The sequence below is a fragment of the Carex rostrata genome, chromosome 8 (genome assembly GCF_964058835.1).
Source record: "Carex rostrata chromosome 8, lpCarRost1.2, whole genome shotgun sequence".
NCBI classification, from domain to species: domain Eukaryota; kingdom Viridiplantae; phylum Streptophyta; class Magnoliopsida; order Poales; family Cyperaceae; genus Carex; species Carex rostrata.
Genome location: NC_135925.1, coordinates 232,348 through 247,439, shown reverse-complemented (window position 1 = coordinate 247,439; position 15,092 = coordinate 232,348). Strand labels below are relative to the sequence as shown.

The window sequence follows — 15,092 nt, the reverse complement described above, 5'->3', positions numbered from 1 at the left end:
ATATTATTCATTTCATTTCAGAGAATGAGAATGAGACAGCCATGAAATATATAGTGGATCATAATCTACTCAACAATATCTGCAATAGCAGGTTACCATTTTATGTGAATCTTTTAGTTAGTGTTATCATTTTATGAAAAGTAATTTTAATAGAAAAGGACTTCATCCACTGCAGCAAGGAATTCGCATCCTCTGAGATATCTCAACTTTTGGATTTTTTTTTTTTTTTTGAAAATCTCAACCATTCGAATACATTCTGCACGAATCTCAAAGCACAATATGGCCACCCTGCACTATCTTTCGAATATGCACCGGACACGTTGGTCACGCAAAAATTGAGATAACTCAGAATATACATACTCAGCCTTACAGCTGGTTGCTTCCGTACCAGCTCTGAAAAATAAATTAATCAATGTCTTATTTAACATAAAAAAACATTGTAATGTAAACGATTGACCGATCAATAAATTAAGATTAATTGTGCAATTATTTTACAAGATTGAATTCTTCTAGAGTGCCAAAGCTAAATATAAATATTTTTTTTGTAATTAGATGATTTAAAGCTCATATGAAAGAATACCAGCAAATATTGCATTTTCTTTTTTGAGTGGGGACCCCAAATCTCTCTTTTTTCAGCATCAAGCATCAGTGGAGAATAATTGGCCTTTGCGTTATCCAACAGCACACTTTGAATCGTTACCTTTCTTCTCTCCCCGTTTACATCCTGTCGCTAAGTTTCCTGCTCCAAAACTTTGAATAAATTCCTCTCTTATATATATATATAGTAATGCATGCGTATATTATACCAAAGAAAAAATAATGTTTATACCTTAAGAAACCACCTAAAGAGGAAAGGAAGGTCTCTCTCTCTCTCTCTCTCTCTCTCTCTCTCTCTCTCTCAACCAATCTATCATGGGTCATTGTTTCTCAAGAACATCAACATACGATATACCAATCACTGAAGGCCCCTCCAAGCCTGGCCACGCAGCACCGTCGCCGCTTCCTTCTTCCTCTCAAAAGCCAAACCCTTCTTCGTCATCATTTACAAATGGCCCCTTGACAAGCCGAATAGGATCTATATTCCAAAAGCCAATGGTTGATATTTCATCTCTCTTCATCTTAGACAAGGAGCTTGGACGAGGACAGTTCGGAATCACATACCTGTGCACTGATCGGGCCCGGGGGCAGAAGTACGCATGCAAATCAGTTGCAAAAAGAAAACTTACAAGCAAACGAGACGTTGATGACATGAGAAGGGAAGTGATGATATTGCAACATTTGAGCGGACAGCCAAATGTGGTGGAGTTCAAGGTGCTACAACTACATCTAACAAAATTTTACTTATTTAATAAGGCAATTAAATTTTCTACAAATACCAAATAATAATATTTTTGGTATTATTTTGTGGCAGCAATTGACCATCCCAAATTGTGTTAGCTTTACTACCTTATTTGTCTTTATAGTTGATATTTCGTTTTTTTACCATTTTTTTTATATACTAAAGAAACCTGTCAGACCTTTCATTAAAAAAAAGGACCAGTTCGATATCCAGTGCAATTGTGATGTTTAACTTTCCATTTTTATATGCAGCATACCATACCCTACTTTCTTATTATAACAATTTCGGATAAATATAGTCACAGAACTAGTTTGACTTCATGCAGCGCACCAATCATATACTTATTCATTTTCTCTATTGGTCGTGCACTGCATGAATTGAAAAAAGATCTGTCAACATCTTTACCCGCAATTTCAACTAAAGATAAAATGTTTCTTAGACTTAAAGATGTAAATTAGAGACTTTGCAAAACACTTGTAATTTTCCAAAGTTAAAACCATGCATGTTAGATGTAAATACTGTTAAAGATTTTCCATTGACATAATTTTAATTAACTAAAGGGGGCATATGAGGATATAGAGAACGTATATCTGGTGATGGAATTGTGCTCAGGAGGGGAGCTTTTTGACAGAATAGCAGCCAAGAAAGGTGGATACACCGAGCAAAAGGCGGCTGCAGTTTGTCGGGATATTGTCACAGTGGTGCACGTTTGCCACTTCATGGGGGTAAACAACTTTCCTTTTTTTTAATTTCTATAAACCTCATCTGATTTTCAATCATTTATAAATAAAGATATATGATTCCCGAAAAAATATGTCATGAGAAAAATTATTACCAATAATTTTTGGTGATTTCCAGAAAAAAAAAAAGTAATTTTTTTCTTTGGTTTTATTTATGATTAATTATTGTATTGTGGGGTTATTGAGACTCGAAGCATTGAGTTGGCATAAATGTTTCGCAACAGGTAATGCACCGTGATCTGAAGCCTGAGAACTTCCTGCATGTGAGCAAAGATGAAGATTCTGAGCTCAAGGCTACTGATTTTGGGCTCTCTGTTTTTATTGAGGAAGGTAAATATATATGTCAACTTAAAAGATAAATTTTCTTTTATAATATCCTTTTCTTCAAAATAATATTATTGGTTTGTAAAATGATATAAACAAACAAAAAACACTTTGGAAAGCTACTGAGCCAGTTGCTTTGTACCACCCAGGCAGCAAAAGGCAAATAGTTACTACTGGGAATGCAACACGTATAACGTAAATTTTAACTGGCGAAGATTATATTGAATATATTTAAGATTATTTTCAGGCAAAACATACAGAGATGTTGTAGGTAGTGCCTATTATGTTGCACCAGAGGTATTACAAAGAAACTACGGGAAAGAGATCGATGTATGGAGCGCTGGCATCATCTTATACATCCTTTTATCGGGTGTGCCTCCTTTTTGGGCAGGTACTTAAAGTCATTTACCTAAATTCAATTCTCAAAACTAATCAATTCAGACAATAAGTAGTGAGTTTTTAATTTGTTTAACCAAAACAGACACAGAGAAAGGGATCTTTGATGCCATCCTACATTCAGATGTAGATTTACTTAGCGCACCATGGCCTTCTATTTCAAATGATGCGAAGGATCTCATCAGAAAAATGCTAACAAAAGATCCGAAGAGACGACTTACTGCTGCGGAAGCTCTTGGTTAGTATAGGAATTAATATACAACAAATTCACCATAGTTTGTCCAAAAATTATTGTTTAAAAATTACATAGAAATAAAAAAAAAATAAGATGCACACTTCAAATGTTGTATTTTCTTATTGCCATTATTATTTATAAATTATGATAATATTAATTTAGCTTAAATGAGTATGTAGAGCACCCGTGGCTGAGAGAAGGTGGAGTTGCTTCTAGCAAGCCTATTCATAGCGCGGTTCTTGCGAGAATGAAACAATTCCGGGCAACGAACAAATTAAAGAAACTAGCACTTAAGGTTGGCTACGAACACTTAAATTTAAACCGTATATTATTATTATAATTATTATTTTGTGAGATTTTTCCAAGAGTTCATTCTTGCGGTATTCTGTTATTTTTGTAGGTGATAGCTGAGAGCCTCTCAGAGGAGGATTCAAAAGGATTGAAACAAATGTTTAAAAACATGGACACAGATGGTAGTGGCACAATTACATTTGAGGAATTGAAAATTGGTTTGTCGAGATTGGGTTCACAGCTAGCCGAAGGGGAAGTGAGACAGCTCTTGGATGCAGTACGAATTCGAGTTTTCAGCATTTATTGTTATTAATTTGAGTATAAAACTAGCATTGCTGAATACTTATAGTGTTGTTTTCTCAGGCTGACGTGGACAGGAGTGGGGCCATAGATTACATTGAGTTCACAACTGCCATGATGCATCGACATAAGCTTGATGACGAGGGGAATCTGAGAAAGGCATTTGATTATTTTGACAAAGATCGAAATGGGTAAGCACAATGAAATTTAACTTGTACTTTCATGCATTTCTAATTATTTTATTACCGTTGCCAATGGAAGATTAATTAAAAGACTTTTCATTGTGTTTACCAGGTACATTACAAGAGATGAACTGAGTCAAGCCATGACAAAATATGGAATGGGTGATGAAACAACTATAAGTGAAGTACTGGACGATGTCGATACGGATAAGGTATGATTAATTGACTAATTATTAGAAACAACAATTTGATAATGCATTAATTATGCTAGTTTACAACTTTTAATCCTTCTTTCTGTTACTGAATTGGCAGGATGGCATCATCAGTTACGAAGAATTTGTTAATATGATGAGGAGATGAGGCTATATATACATATATATATGCATTTGTAATATCCGATCAATAGTTTGATGAAAACAATTAGTTGCATGAAAAATCATTGTGGGAAGTTTCAGTTTCAGTCAGAGAAAGAGATACAATATTCAACTGGTAGTTGCTACCTGGATATCAAAAAAAAGAAAGAGATACAATATTCAACTGGTAGTTGCTACCTGGATATCAAAAAAAGAAAGAGAGACAATATTCACTGTGTAAACCCCCCTTAAAAGGAGAAATATTTGCGTATCAATCCTAGCAGGGATGTCATCATAAAATTATTGTAATGTGTAATTGTTTTCCGGAGTCTCATCATGTAATAGAAACAATAAGATGATGAATCAATTGATTCTTCCATGAGCTGAAAATTATATATACATTTCAGGGAAAATTTCCAATGTGTCCGTATAAACTTTTGAAATACTCAATTTTCTTATGAAAACACCATAATATCTAAAATCTCCACAAAAACTTAACAACATACTTTCTTATATCCTTTTTAATTATTTAACTTCTAATTTAATTTTTCTAAAATTTGAACTGACTAATATGTCTATTAATTTTAAATGGAGGTGTAACCCAAAAATTTAATTATTGTAATTGTCCATTTTTGCACATGACGCCCTTTGGAATAATTAAAGGATACCTCAGTATAAACAAAGAATTTGTTACCTCCTTTCTCCAAAATTTCACAAAAAAAATAAATTTCATGTTCATGTTCGAGTTTGAGAATCTATCTAAGCCTATATCAGAGGATACATATATACTCATGATGCATGGGATGGTTCATGGTTTGACTCAGAGAATCTATCTATCTATCTATCTATCTATCTATCTATCTACTTGTTTGAGTACTTTTAAAGAGGCTATAAAGTCCAAAGCCACATAAAGGCCTAATTGGGCTAACAATCTAAAACCGGGCTCTATCTATGTATCTATCAGCCCACTTAACTTGGTATTGTCCCTCTGCTCAATTGGCAATTGCTCATTCATCTCCTCCCATATCACCGGGCAGATTCAGAGAAAAAGAGAGAGAGATGGTGGAAATGGAGTTATTGTGGATGAATATCGGGTCCATTCTAGCGGCGCTCTCTGACAAGCGGATTCCTGACAAGGATCGTCTTCTCCCGCTTATCTTGAAGCTTCTAGGCTACTGCATCGTCGCTACCTCCACCAACATCAAACTCCCTCAGGTCTTCGACTTCTCCCATCATCTCTATTTTTGGTCGACAATGGAAACCTTTGTGGCTACTAGCACGGGATATCAAAGAAGAGACTGAAATGTGGTTGAAGTATTGCAAATTAAGGTTCACTTCTTATTCGTTGAGAGCAGTGATTATGTATTTTATTTTCATTTTTAGTTTTTTAAAGTTGTAAACACATTTATTATTGTACACCTGGTAGTTGTTATCTGGATTAAATATTCCTATCTTATATACAGGGCAATTTGTTCATACATGCATTTTTTTGTAATTTTTTTTGCTTTTATATTGTTTTTCTTCTATTTAATTTTTATTACTGATTATTTACTTATTTATTTACTTTTGCGCTTTCCTCCTTGATACTGAAAGGGCTTCCACTGGCATCCAGAGTCCCAGGTATCACAATTTAATGAATGAGAAGTGAAAGGCTCCAACACATGTTATATATGTTATATATGTTACTATTATTCATTTTATTTCATTTCAGAGAATGAAGTTTGTTTGTACGTTGACCTACAACTACAAGGACTGAGAATGAGACAGCCATGAAATATATAGTGGATCATAATCTACTCAACAATATCTGCAATATAATAGCAGGTTATCATTTTATGTGAAACTTTTATTTAGTGTTATCATTTTATGAAAAGTAATTTTAATAGAAAAGGACTTCATCCACTGCAGCAAGGAATTCGCATCCTCTGAGATATCTCAACTTTTGCATTTTTTTTTTTTGGAAAATCTCAATCATTCGAATACATTCTGCACGAATCTCAAAGCACAATAGAGCCACCCTGCGCTATCTTCGAATAGGCACCGGACACGTTGATCACACAAAAATTGAGATAACTCAGAGGATATACTCAGCCTTACTGGTTGCTTCCGTATCAGCTCTAAAAAATAAATCAATGTCTTTTATTTAACATAAAAAAAATTTGTAATGTAAACGATTGACCGATCAATAAAGATTAATTGTGCAATTATTTTGCAAGATTGAATTCTTCTAGAGTGCCAAAGCTAAATGTAAATATTATTTTTTTTAATTAGTAAAACATGTTGGGAATCATAAAGGTCAAACAATTACGTCTTATCTAGAGATTAATCAATTACATCTCGTCTAAGGATCAAACACTTACACTCCGGGAAGAAGAAACAGTTCCCCACTTTAACCTAAAGACCATCCAATGCCAAAGAAACCCAAAATATAAATTATAAGTGCGGAACATAATATCTGATTTCATATTGTTTGTTTGTCATGTAATAACCAAAGCCATACTAGAACAAGCCGTCTCCGTGAGCATGAGATAAGTCTTCAATGGCAAGAAGTCATTCTCTTCTTTTGTCGTCGGGTCGAGGAATAAGTCTTTCAAGACAGCAAGGTGTGGCCCTTGAGAAATTATCTCCAAATTTCCTAATATATTTGATATCTCGTAATCCTATCTACTTTCCAACCCATATTTTGTACCAAAACCTGTGTTTAGAACCATTAAATCGGTCGTAATTCATTGAATATCTATATAATATGGTACTGCTGCAAGTTTGTTCTTATTTTGCAGGATTCAGGCAAAATCGAGGAGAAATCTAGATTTGGGAAATTTCTACACGACCCGTACAAGATGTTGTCCGGTCCATACCAACCTCGATATGATCACCAGTCCGACCGCTGACTCGACCTCCGAAGAAACACAGTTGTACGGGTCGGACAGGATCCTGTCCGGGCCGTACCAGACAAATCCAAAAATAGATCCAGAATCTGGAAACAAGGTCTAATGAAGGAAGGTCGGCCAGAGATGGATATATACGGGATTTCTTGTACCTGAGAGCTCATTATGGAGCAGAGAAGCATTACTAGGGTTTTGAATTGGCGGCTATTGCTTGGAGGCGAAGTTGAGAAGCAAAAGACGCGAGTTTTGTTGTGGATCTTCTTCATCTTTGGGTTTTATCATGATTTCTCTTCACTTTATCTGTGTTATTTGTTCTAGAACCATATTTGAGTAGATTTCTTAGTTTCTAGGGTTAGGATGTAATCGAATGTTTTGTTTTGCATGTTGGATATTGGATATTGGAATTTTTGTGTTGAAATTTGTGTTTGCTTGATTGTGTTTGATTGTAATTGCTTAGCAGAAATTGTTTGATTATTATTGGTTTGCCAATAGATGAATAGCCACGTCTATAGCGCATTACAACCCTTATAATATCTCGACCAAACTAAGTACATGAGGTAGGATTAGTGACCCAAAAGGTCAAACCAAGTAGTAGCCGAAAGGTGAACATTTCCTCTTATCGACGGATAAGAGGTTACCCTTAGTATACCAAACAAGTAACTAGGAAACGAAACCAACATACGAAAGTTGAGGTTAAGAATCCTAACGCTCTGTTTGGATGGAGAGTAGAGGAAAGAATGGGAGGTAAATAATAGAAGGGAATGGAATGGAATAGAAAGGAAGATTAACATATTTAATATCTTCGTGTTTGGATGATTAATGAGATAAAATAAATTTAACTTTCCTTTCCGTCTTATTTCTTGTTTGGTTGATTAAAAGTTAGGAGGTTAATAAGAAATTTGGTGACTGTTGTAGGTTTAAGGAAAAAATCTTCTATGAGAATTATATATGTAAGATATAAGGCTGGGCATTTGTATTATTTTTTCTAAAAATATTTGTAACAAAATTTCTTTCCATCCGTTACACCCCAATTTGGGAGGGAAACCGATCCTATTAATTATAATGATACAGGATTAAACCTTTCACCTCCTGTACCCTTCACCTCCGACATAATTTTATGAACCAAACACGATTCAACGGAAAGTTTTTGTTCCTTTCCATTCCCTCCCTTCCTCTACTCTCCATCCAAACAAGGTGTAAGAGGGTAGATATTGCAACTCTATACCAAGTTAATAAACCAAAATACAACGGTTGAGGTTTAGAAACATTAGGTCTGGTCAGTAAAACCCTACACAAAGGAACAACACAAAAAAAATGTATTTGGTGCATTAACTCGAAGTCAGTACGGACCGGACCGGACAGGAAGCTGTACGGCTCGTGTAACCTGATACGACCTGTACAGGAAGCTGTATGGCCAGTGTCAGGGACTGAGAGGCAAAACTTAAATGAGTCTGAAACCCTGGAAACGCCTTTTTATCATTGATTTAAACCAAGTTAATTTACTTTCTGTCATTTTAATTATTGTTATTGAATTTAAGAATTTAAACAAACCAAACCAACTTTTCCAACTTCTAGTTTTTAATTAATTTAGGTAGAATCTGGTTGATACTTGAACCGTCCCTTAGATCGATACCTGATTATACTATATGATAGGACTATGCACTTGTAGTCCGAATCAGAAGTACAAGTCAAGGTTGAAAAGGTACAGCTTGCTGTACTGAAACTTTGTACCCTACACTTTTGTGTGAACAATATTTATCTTCTCTATTTTTTATGGTAGAAGAAAAAAAGAAGACATACATAACTATATTTTTCTTAAGATAAAAACTTACTAGTATCATACCCGTGCGTTGCAACGGGGACATACTATAAGAAAAAAATATCAATGAAAATAATAATTATTATTCAAAAATTAAGACACATGTTAATAAAAAAAATTATATGATTCTATATTTTTAATTAACTTTAATCGTGATCTCTGATAACAATTTGATGATATGATGATTCTTTATTTTTAAATACCAATGATATCAAATAATATCTCGATTCAAATCTAATATCAAATATCATACAACAATTCAATATCGACATATAATATGATATCAAAAAACATAAATAAAAAGTGTTATCGTATGTATGTATAGGATATATATACACATACACATATTATAAAAGAAATATATATTCACACACACGTTTCAATTTATATTCTTCTTTGTTTCCAATTTATATTCTTCTTTGTTTCCAACTTATAATACACACACACGCATTTATATATTATATATTGGAAATATATTATAAATTGCCCACAACAATATGTATAGAAATAAAAAAAAGAGAAATAAGGAAATAAAATAATTGATTTTCATTGTGATTCGTATAAAAACGAAGGAGAAGGAAACAAAGAAATAAGAAAATAGAAGGTGGAGTCTTCTCAATTGATGAGGAGAAATATGGAAACAAAAAAAAAAAAAAAACGGATAAATATATCGCTAAATTTCAGAGTTTGTTCAATTTTAATTGTAACGTATCGTGTGGCAACACATGTGGTGAGTATGTTTTTAACTAAATTTAGAATTCTATACATAAAACAGATGCATTTAATCAAAAGAAGACAAATTATGTAATTGGAGGGCTGAGATCAAATCCAAAGTTTCATTTTTTAATCATAGCTGTTGACGGATCGGACACCCAACGTGCTTAATAATATAATAGAGATATTCAATTTTTGTGCTTTTCTTGGTTACCTTATGCCTTGGGTACCAATCCTTATATAATAACATTTATGGTTATATGCCAATTTGAAAAAGGTATAATGTGTTGTCACATCAAAAACTGTGCGACTGCATCGATATCCGTGTGGACTACACAACCCTTTATAAAGGCAGTTTTTTGACCTCTGAAAATATATTTTTCTGAATTGTAAATTTTTAAATCAGTCAATCAATGATTTGATATTTATCTAAATTGTTTTATACATTTATGAACCACATCATAATGAATATATTAATTGTCTATTATCTTATTTAATTATTATAATTGACAACCATATATGATAGTAAACAATTCATAATTAAATTATATATATGCTCAATGTTGGCATTAAATCTAACGAGATTGACAATAAATCCAACATAACAAAATTACCCAAATGTAAATTCACAAGTAACAAGGTATATATTGCTCTGTGCAAAATTATGTACTGATATATAACAAATACGTGCCAATCCAAAAGGCTGACATATAATTAATTATATAAATTGATTCTAATAGAGTGTCAAACCTAAATTTAAATATATTTTTTAAGATTTGTTAACCGTAGCTTAAGAACCAAACAATGATTTAAAGCTCATATGAAAGAACACCAGCAAATATTGCATTTTCTTTTTTGAGTGAGGACCCCAAATTTCTCTTTTTTCAGCATCAGTGGAGAATAATTGGCCTTTGCGTTATCCAACAGCACACTTTGAATCGTTACCTTTCTTTTCTTCCTATTTACATGCTGTCACTACGTTTCCTGCTCCAAAACTTTGAATAAATTCCTCTCTTATAGTAATGCATGCGTATATTACATTATACCACAAAGAGAAATAATGTTCATACCTTAAGAAACCACCTAAAAAGGAAAGGAAGGTCTCTCTCTCTCTCTCTCAACCAATCTATCATGGGTCATTGTTTCTCAAGACCATCAACATATGATATACCAATCACTGAAGGCCCCTCCAAGCCCGGCCACGCAGCACCGCTGCCGCTTCCTTCTTCCTTTCAAAAGCCAAACCCTTCTTCGTCATCATTTACAAATGTCCCCTTGACAAGCCGAATAGGATCCATATTCCAAAAGCCAATGGTTGATATTTCATCTCTCTTCATCTTAGATAGGGAGCTTGGCCGAGAACAGTTCGGCATCACATACCTGTGCACTGATCGGGCAAGAGGGCAGAAGTACGCGTGCAAATCGGTTGCGAAAAGAAAACTTATTAGCAAACGAGACGTTGATGACATGAGAAGGGAAGTGATGATATTGCAACATTTGAGCGGACAGCAAAATGTGGTGGAGTTCAAGGTGCTACAACTACATCTAACAAAATTTTACTTATTTAATTAGTAAGGCAATTAAATTTTCTACAAATACCAAATAATAATATTTTTGGTATTATTTTGGGACTACATTGACCATCCCAAATTGTGTTAGCTTTACTACCTTGTTTGACTTGATAGTTGATATCTCATTTTTTTACTTTTTTTTTTATATATACTAAAGAAACCTGTTAAACCTTTCATTAAAAAAATGACCAGTTCGATACCCAGTGCAATTGTGGTGTTTAACTTTCCATTTTTATTTGCAGCATACCATACTCTACTTTCTTATCATAACAATTTCGGGTAAATATATTGACAGAAATAGTTTGGCTTCATGCAGCGCACCAATCATATAGTTAATCATTTTCTCTATTGGTCGTGCACTGCATGAATTCAAAAAAGATCTGTCAATATCTTTACCCGCAATTTCAATTAAAAAGATAAAATGTTTCTTAGACTTAAAGATGTAAATTAGAAACTTTGCAAAACACTTGTAATTTTTCAAAAGTTCAAACCATGCATGAGAGATGTAAATACTGTTAAAGATTTTCCATTGACATAATTTTAATTAACTAAAGGGGGCATATGAGGATACAGAGAACGTATATCTGGTGATGGAATTGTGCTCAGGAGGGGAGCTTTTTGACAGAATAGCAGCCAAGAAAGGTGGATACACCGAGCAAAAGGCGGCTGCAGTTTTTCGGGATATTGTCACAGTGGTGCACGTTTGCCACTTCATGGGGGTAAACAACTTTCCTTTTTTTTTAATTTCTATAAACCTCATCTGATTTTCAATCATTTATAAATAAAGATGATTCCCGAAAAAAATGTCATGACAAAAATTATGACCAATAATATTTGGTAATTTCCAGAAAAAAAAAAGTTTTTATTTTATTTTTTTCTTTGGTTTTATTTATGATTAATTATTGTATTATGGGGTTAATTGAGTTGGCATGAATGTTTCGCAACAGGTAATGCACCGTGATCTGAAGCCTGAGAACTTCCTGCATGTGAGCAAAGATGAAGATTCTGAGCTCAAGGCTACTGGTTTTGGGCTCTCTGTTTTTATTGAGGAAGGTAAATATATATGTTAACTTAAAAGATAAATTTTCTTTTATAATTTCTTTTTCTATAAAATAATATTATTGGTTTGTAAAATGATATAAAAAAAACACTTTGGAAAGCTACTGAGCCAGTTGCTCTGTACCACCCAGGCAGCAAAAGGCATATGTACCTGTAACTGGTATTGCAAATAGTTACTACTGGGAATGCAACACGTATAACGTAAATTTTAACTGGCGAAGATTATATTGAATATATTTAAGATTATTTTCAGGCAAAACATACAGAGATGTTGTAGGTAGTGCCTATTATGTTGCACCAGAGGTATTACAAAGAAACTACGGGAAAGAGATCGATGTATGGAGCGCTGGCATCATCTTATACATCCTTTTATCGGGTGTGCCTCCATTTTGGGCAGGTACCTAAAGTCATTTACCTAAATTCAATTCTCAAAACTAATCAATTCAAACAATAATTAGTGAGTTTTTAATTTGTTTAACCAAAACAGACACAGAGAAAGGGATCTTTGATGCCATCCTACATTCAGAAGTAGATTTGCGTAGCGCACCATGGCCTTCTATTTCAAATGATGCGAAGGATCTCATCAGAAAAATGCTAACAAAAGATCCGAAGAGACGACTTACTGCTGCGGAAGCTCTTGGTTAGTATAGGAATTAATATACAACAAATTCACCATAGTTTGTCCAAAAATTATTGTTTAAAAATTACATAGAAATAAAAAAAAAATAAGATGCACACTTCAAATGTTGTATTTTCTTATTGCCATTATTATTTATAAATTATGATAATATTAATTTAGCTTAAATGAGTATGTAGAGCACCCGTGGCTGAGAGAAGGTGGAGTTGCTTCTAGCAAGCCTATTCATAGCGCGGTTCTTGCGAGAATGAAACAATTCCGGGCAACGAACAAATTAAAGAAACTAGCACTTAAGGTTGGCTACGAACACTTAAATTTAAACCGTATATTATTATTATAATTATTATTTTGTGAGATTTTTCCAAGAGTTCATTCTTGCGGTATTCTGTTATTTTTGTAGGTGATAGCTGAGAGCCTCTCAGAGGAGGATTCAAAAGGATTGAAACAAATGTTTAAAAACATGGACACAGATGGTAGTGGCACAATTACATTTGAGGAATTGAAAATTGGTTTGTCGAGATTGGGTTCACAGCTAGCCGAAGGGGAAGTGAGACAGCTCTTGGATGCAGTACGAATTCGAGTTTTCAGCATTTATTGTTATTAATTTGAGTATAAAACTAGCATTGCTGAATACTTATAGTGTTGTTTTCTCAGGCTGACGTGGACAGGAGTGGGGCCATAGATTACATTGAGTTCACAACTGCCATGATGCATCGACATAAGCTTGATGACGAGGGGAATCTGAGAAAGGCATTTGATTATTTTGACAAAGATCGAAATGGGTAAGCACAATGAAATTTAACTTGTACTTTCATGCATTTCTAATTATTTTATTACCGTTGCCAATGGAAGATTAATTAAAAGACTTTTCATTGTGTTTACCAGGTACATTACAAGAGATGAACTGAGTCAAGCCATGACAAAATATGGAATGGGTGATGAAACAACTATAAGTGAAGTACTGGACGATGTCGATACGGATAAGGTATGATTAATTGACTAATTATTAGAAACAACAATTTGATAATGCATTAATTATGCTAGTTTACAACTTTTAATCCTTCTTTCTGTTACTGAATTGGCAGGATGGCATCATCAGTTACGAAGAATTTGTCAATATGATGAGGAGATGAGGCTATATAAATATATGAGTTAGGCTGGGGTGCTATGGATAGCATAGTGGCCTCTATGCTACGGCTCAATATTCGAGTTTTCAAAATCCAAACGGTCGATCCGAACCGTTCATCTTATTCTCCATATTAATATCTGCTTGGAGACCAAATTTTACATTTTTCTGAATTTTTTTACTATTTATTAAGTATTTTACAAAATTGTTGATCCAACGGTGGCTGCACAAAACAGTAAAACCGTTGGATTAGCGATTTTCAAAGTGGATTAATAAATAGTAAAAAAATTCAGAAAATTATAAAATTTGGTCTCCAATCAGATATTAATATGGAGAATAAGATGAACGGTTCGGATCGACCGTTTGGATTTTGGAAACTCGAATATTGAGCCGTAGCATAGAGGCCACTATGCTATCCATAGCACCCCAGCCTAACTCTATATATATATATGCATTTGCAATATCCGATCAATAGTATGATGAAAACAAGTTGTATGAAAAATCATAGTCCTCCAAAATTTCATGTTCAGTTTCAGCCAGAGAAAGAGATACAATATCCTAGCAGGGATGTCATCATAATATTATTGTAATGTGTAATTGTTTTCCGGAGTCTCATCATCATGTAAAGGAATAGAAACAATATATAAGATGATGAATCAATTGATTCTTCCATGAGCTGAAAATTATATATACATTTGAGGGAAAATTTCCAGTGTGTCGATCGGTATAAACTTTTGAAATACTCAATTTTCTTATAAAAACACCATAATATCTAAAATCTCCACAACATACTTTCTTAATTATACCCCTTTTAATAATTTAACTTGTGATTTAATTTTATTTTTTTTTTAATTTGAACTGACTAATATGTCTGTTAATTTAAAATGGAGGTGTAACCGAAAAGATTTAATTATTGTAATTGTCCCTTTTTGCACATGAAGCCCTTTACGTCAGTATAAAGAAAGAATTTGAGGTCTTGGAGGCAGACGGGGAGTTAGTGATGAGTGATGACAGAAGCTCTGATGAGAGCAATGGAGGCGTTAATGCTCAGAATCTCCTCTAATGAAAGCATCACCATTCACCAGCCCAAGAGCCGGCCTGACCGCCCAACTCGGTCT

At 33.8% G+C, this 15,092-nt stretch overlaps 2 protein-coding genes across 6 annotated transcripts; both read left to right on the top strand.

The window, feature by feature from the left end:
- The first annotated feature begins 799 nt into the window (after nucleotides 1–799).
- Nucleotides 800–14,545, top strand: LOC144557785 (calcium-dependent protein kinase 29-like). 4 transcript variants are annotated; one of them, XM_078306371.1, is made up of 11 exons: nucleotides 805–1,311; nucleotides 1,900–2,064; nucleotides 2,304–2,409; nucleotides 2,651–2,794; nucleotides 2,885–3,037; nucleotides 3,214–3,329; nucleotides 3,435–3,602; nucleotides 3,689–3,816; nucleotides 3,920–4,019; nucleotides 4,120–4,177; nucleotides 14,426–14,545. In XM_078306371.1, the coding sequence occupies exons 1-10, from the start codon at nucleotides 913–915 to the stop codon at nucleotides 4,165–4,167; spliced, it is 1,527 nt and encodes a 508-aa protein (XP_078162497.1). In that variant the 5' UTR covers nucleotides 805–912; the 3' UTR covers nucleotides 4,168–4,177; nucleotides 14,426–14,545. The 4 variants fall into 4 exon arrangements, 3 of the variants coding, with proteins under 3 accessions (XP_078162497.1, XP_078162496.1, XP_078162498.1); XM_078306370.1 differs by lacking the exon at nucleotides 14,426–14,545 and having other exon boundaries at nucleotides 806–1,311; nucleotides 4,120–4,534; XR_013512793.1 differs by lacking the exons at nucleotides 4,120–4,177; nucleotides 14,426–14,545 and having other exon boundaries at nucleotides 800–1,311; nucleotides 3,675–3,816.
- On the top strand, nucleotides 10,594–13,998 carry LOC144557784 (calcium-dependent protein kinase 29-like). 2 transcript variants are annotated; one of them, XM_078306367.1, is made up of 10 exons: nucleotides 10,594–11,111; nucleotides 11,707–11,871; nucleotides 12,100–12,205; nucleotides 12,465–12,608; nucleotides 12,699–12,851; nucleotides 13,028–13,143; nucleotides 13,249–13,416; nucleotides 13,503–13,630; nucleotides 13,734–13,833; nucleotides 13,934–13,998. In XM_078306367.1, exons 1-10 carry the CDS (start codon nucleotides 10,608–10,610, stop codon nucleotides 13,979–13,981), a joined length of 1,632 nt encoding a protein of 543 aa, XP_078162493.1. In that variant the 5' UTR covers nucleotides 10,594–10,607; the 3' UTR covers nucleotides 13,982–13,998. The 2 variants fall into 2 exon arrangements, with proteins under 2 accessions (XP_078162493.1, XP_078162495.1); XM_078306369.1 differs by lacking the exons at nucleotides 12,465–12,608; nucleotides 12,699–12,851 and having other exon boundaries at nucleotides 10,601–11,111.
- Nucleotides 14,546–15,092: the final 547 nt, after the last annotated feature.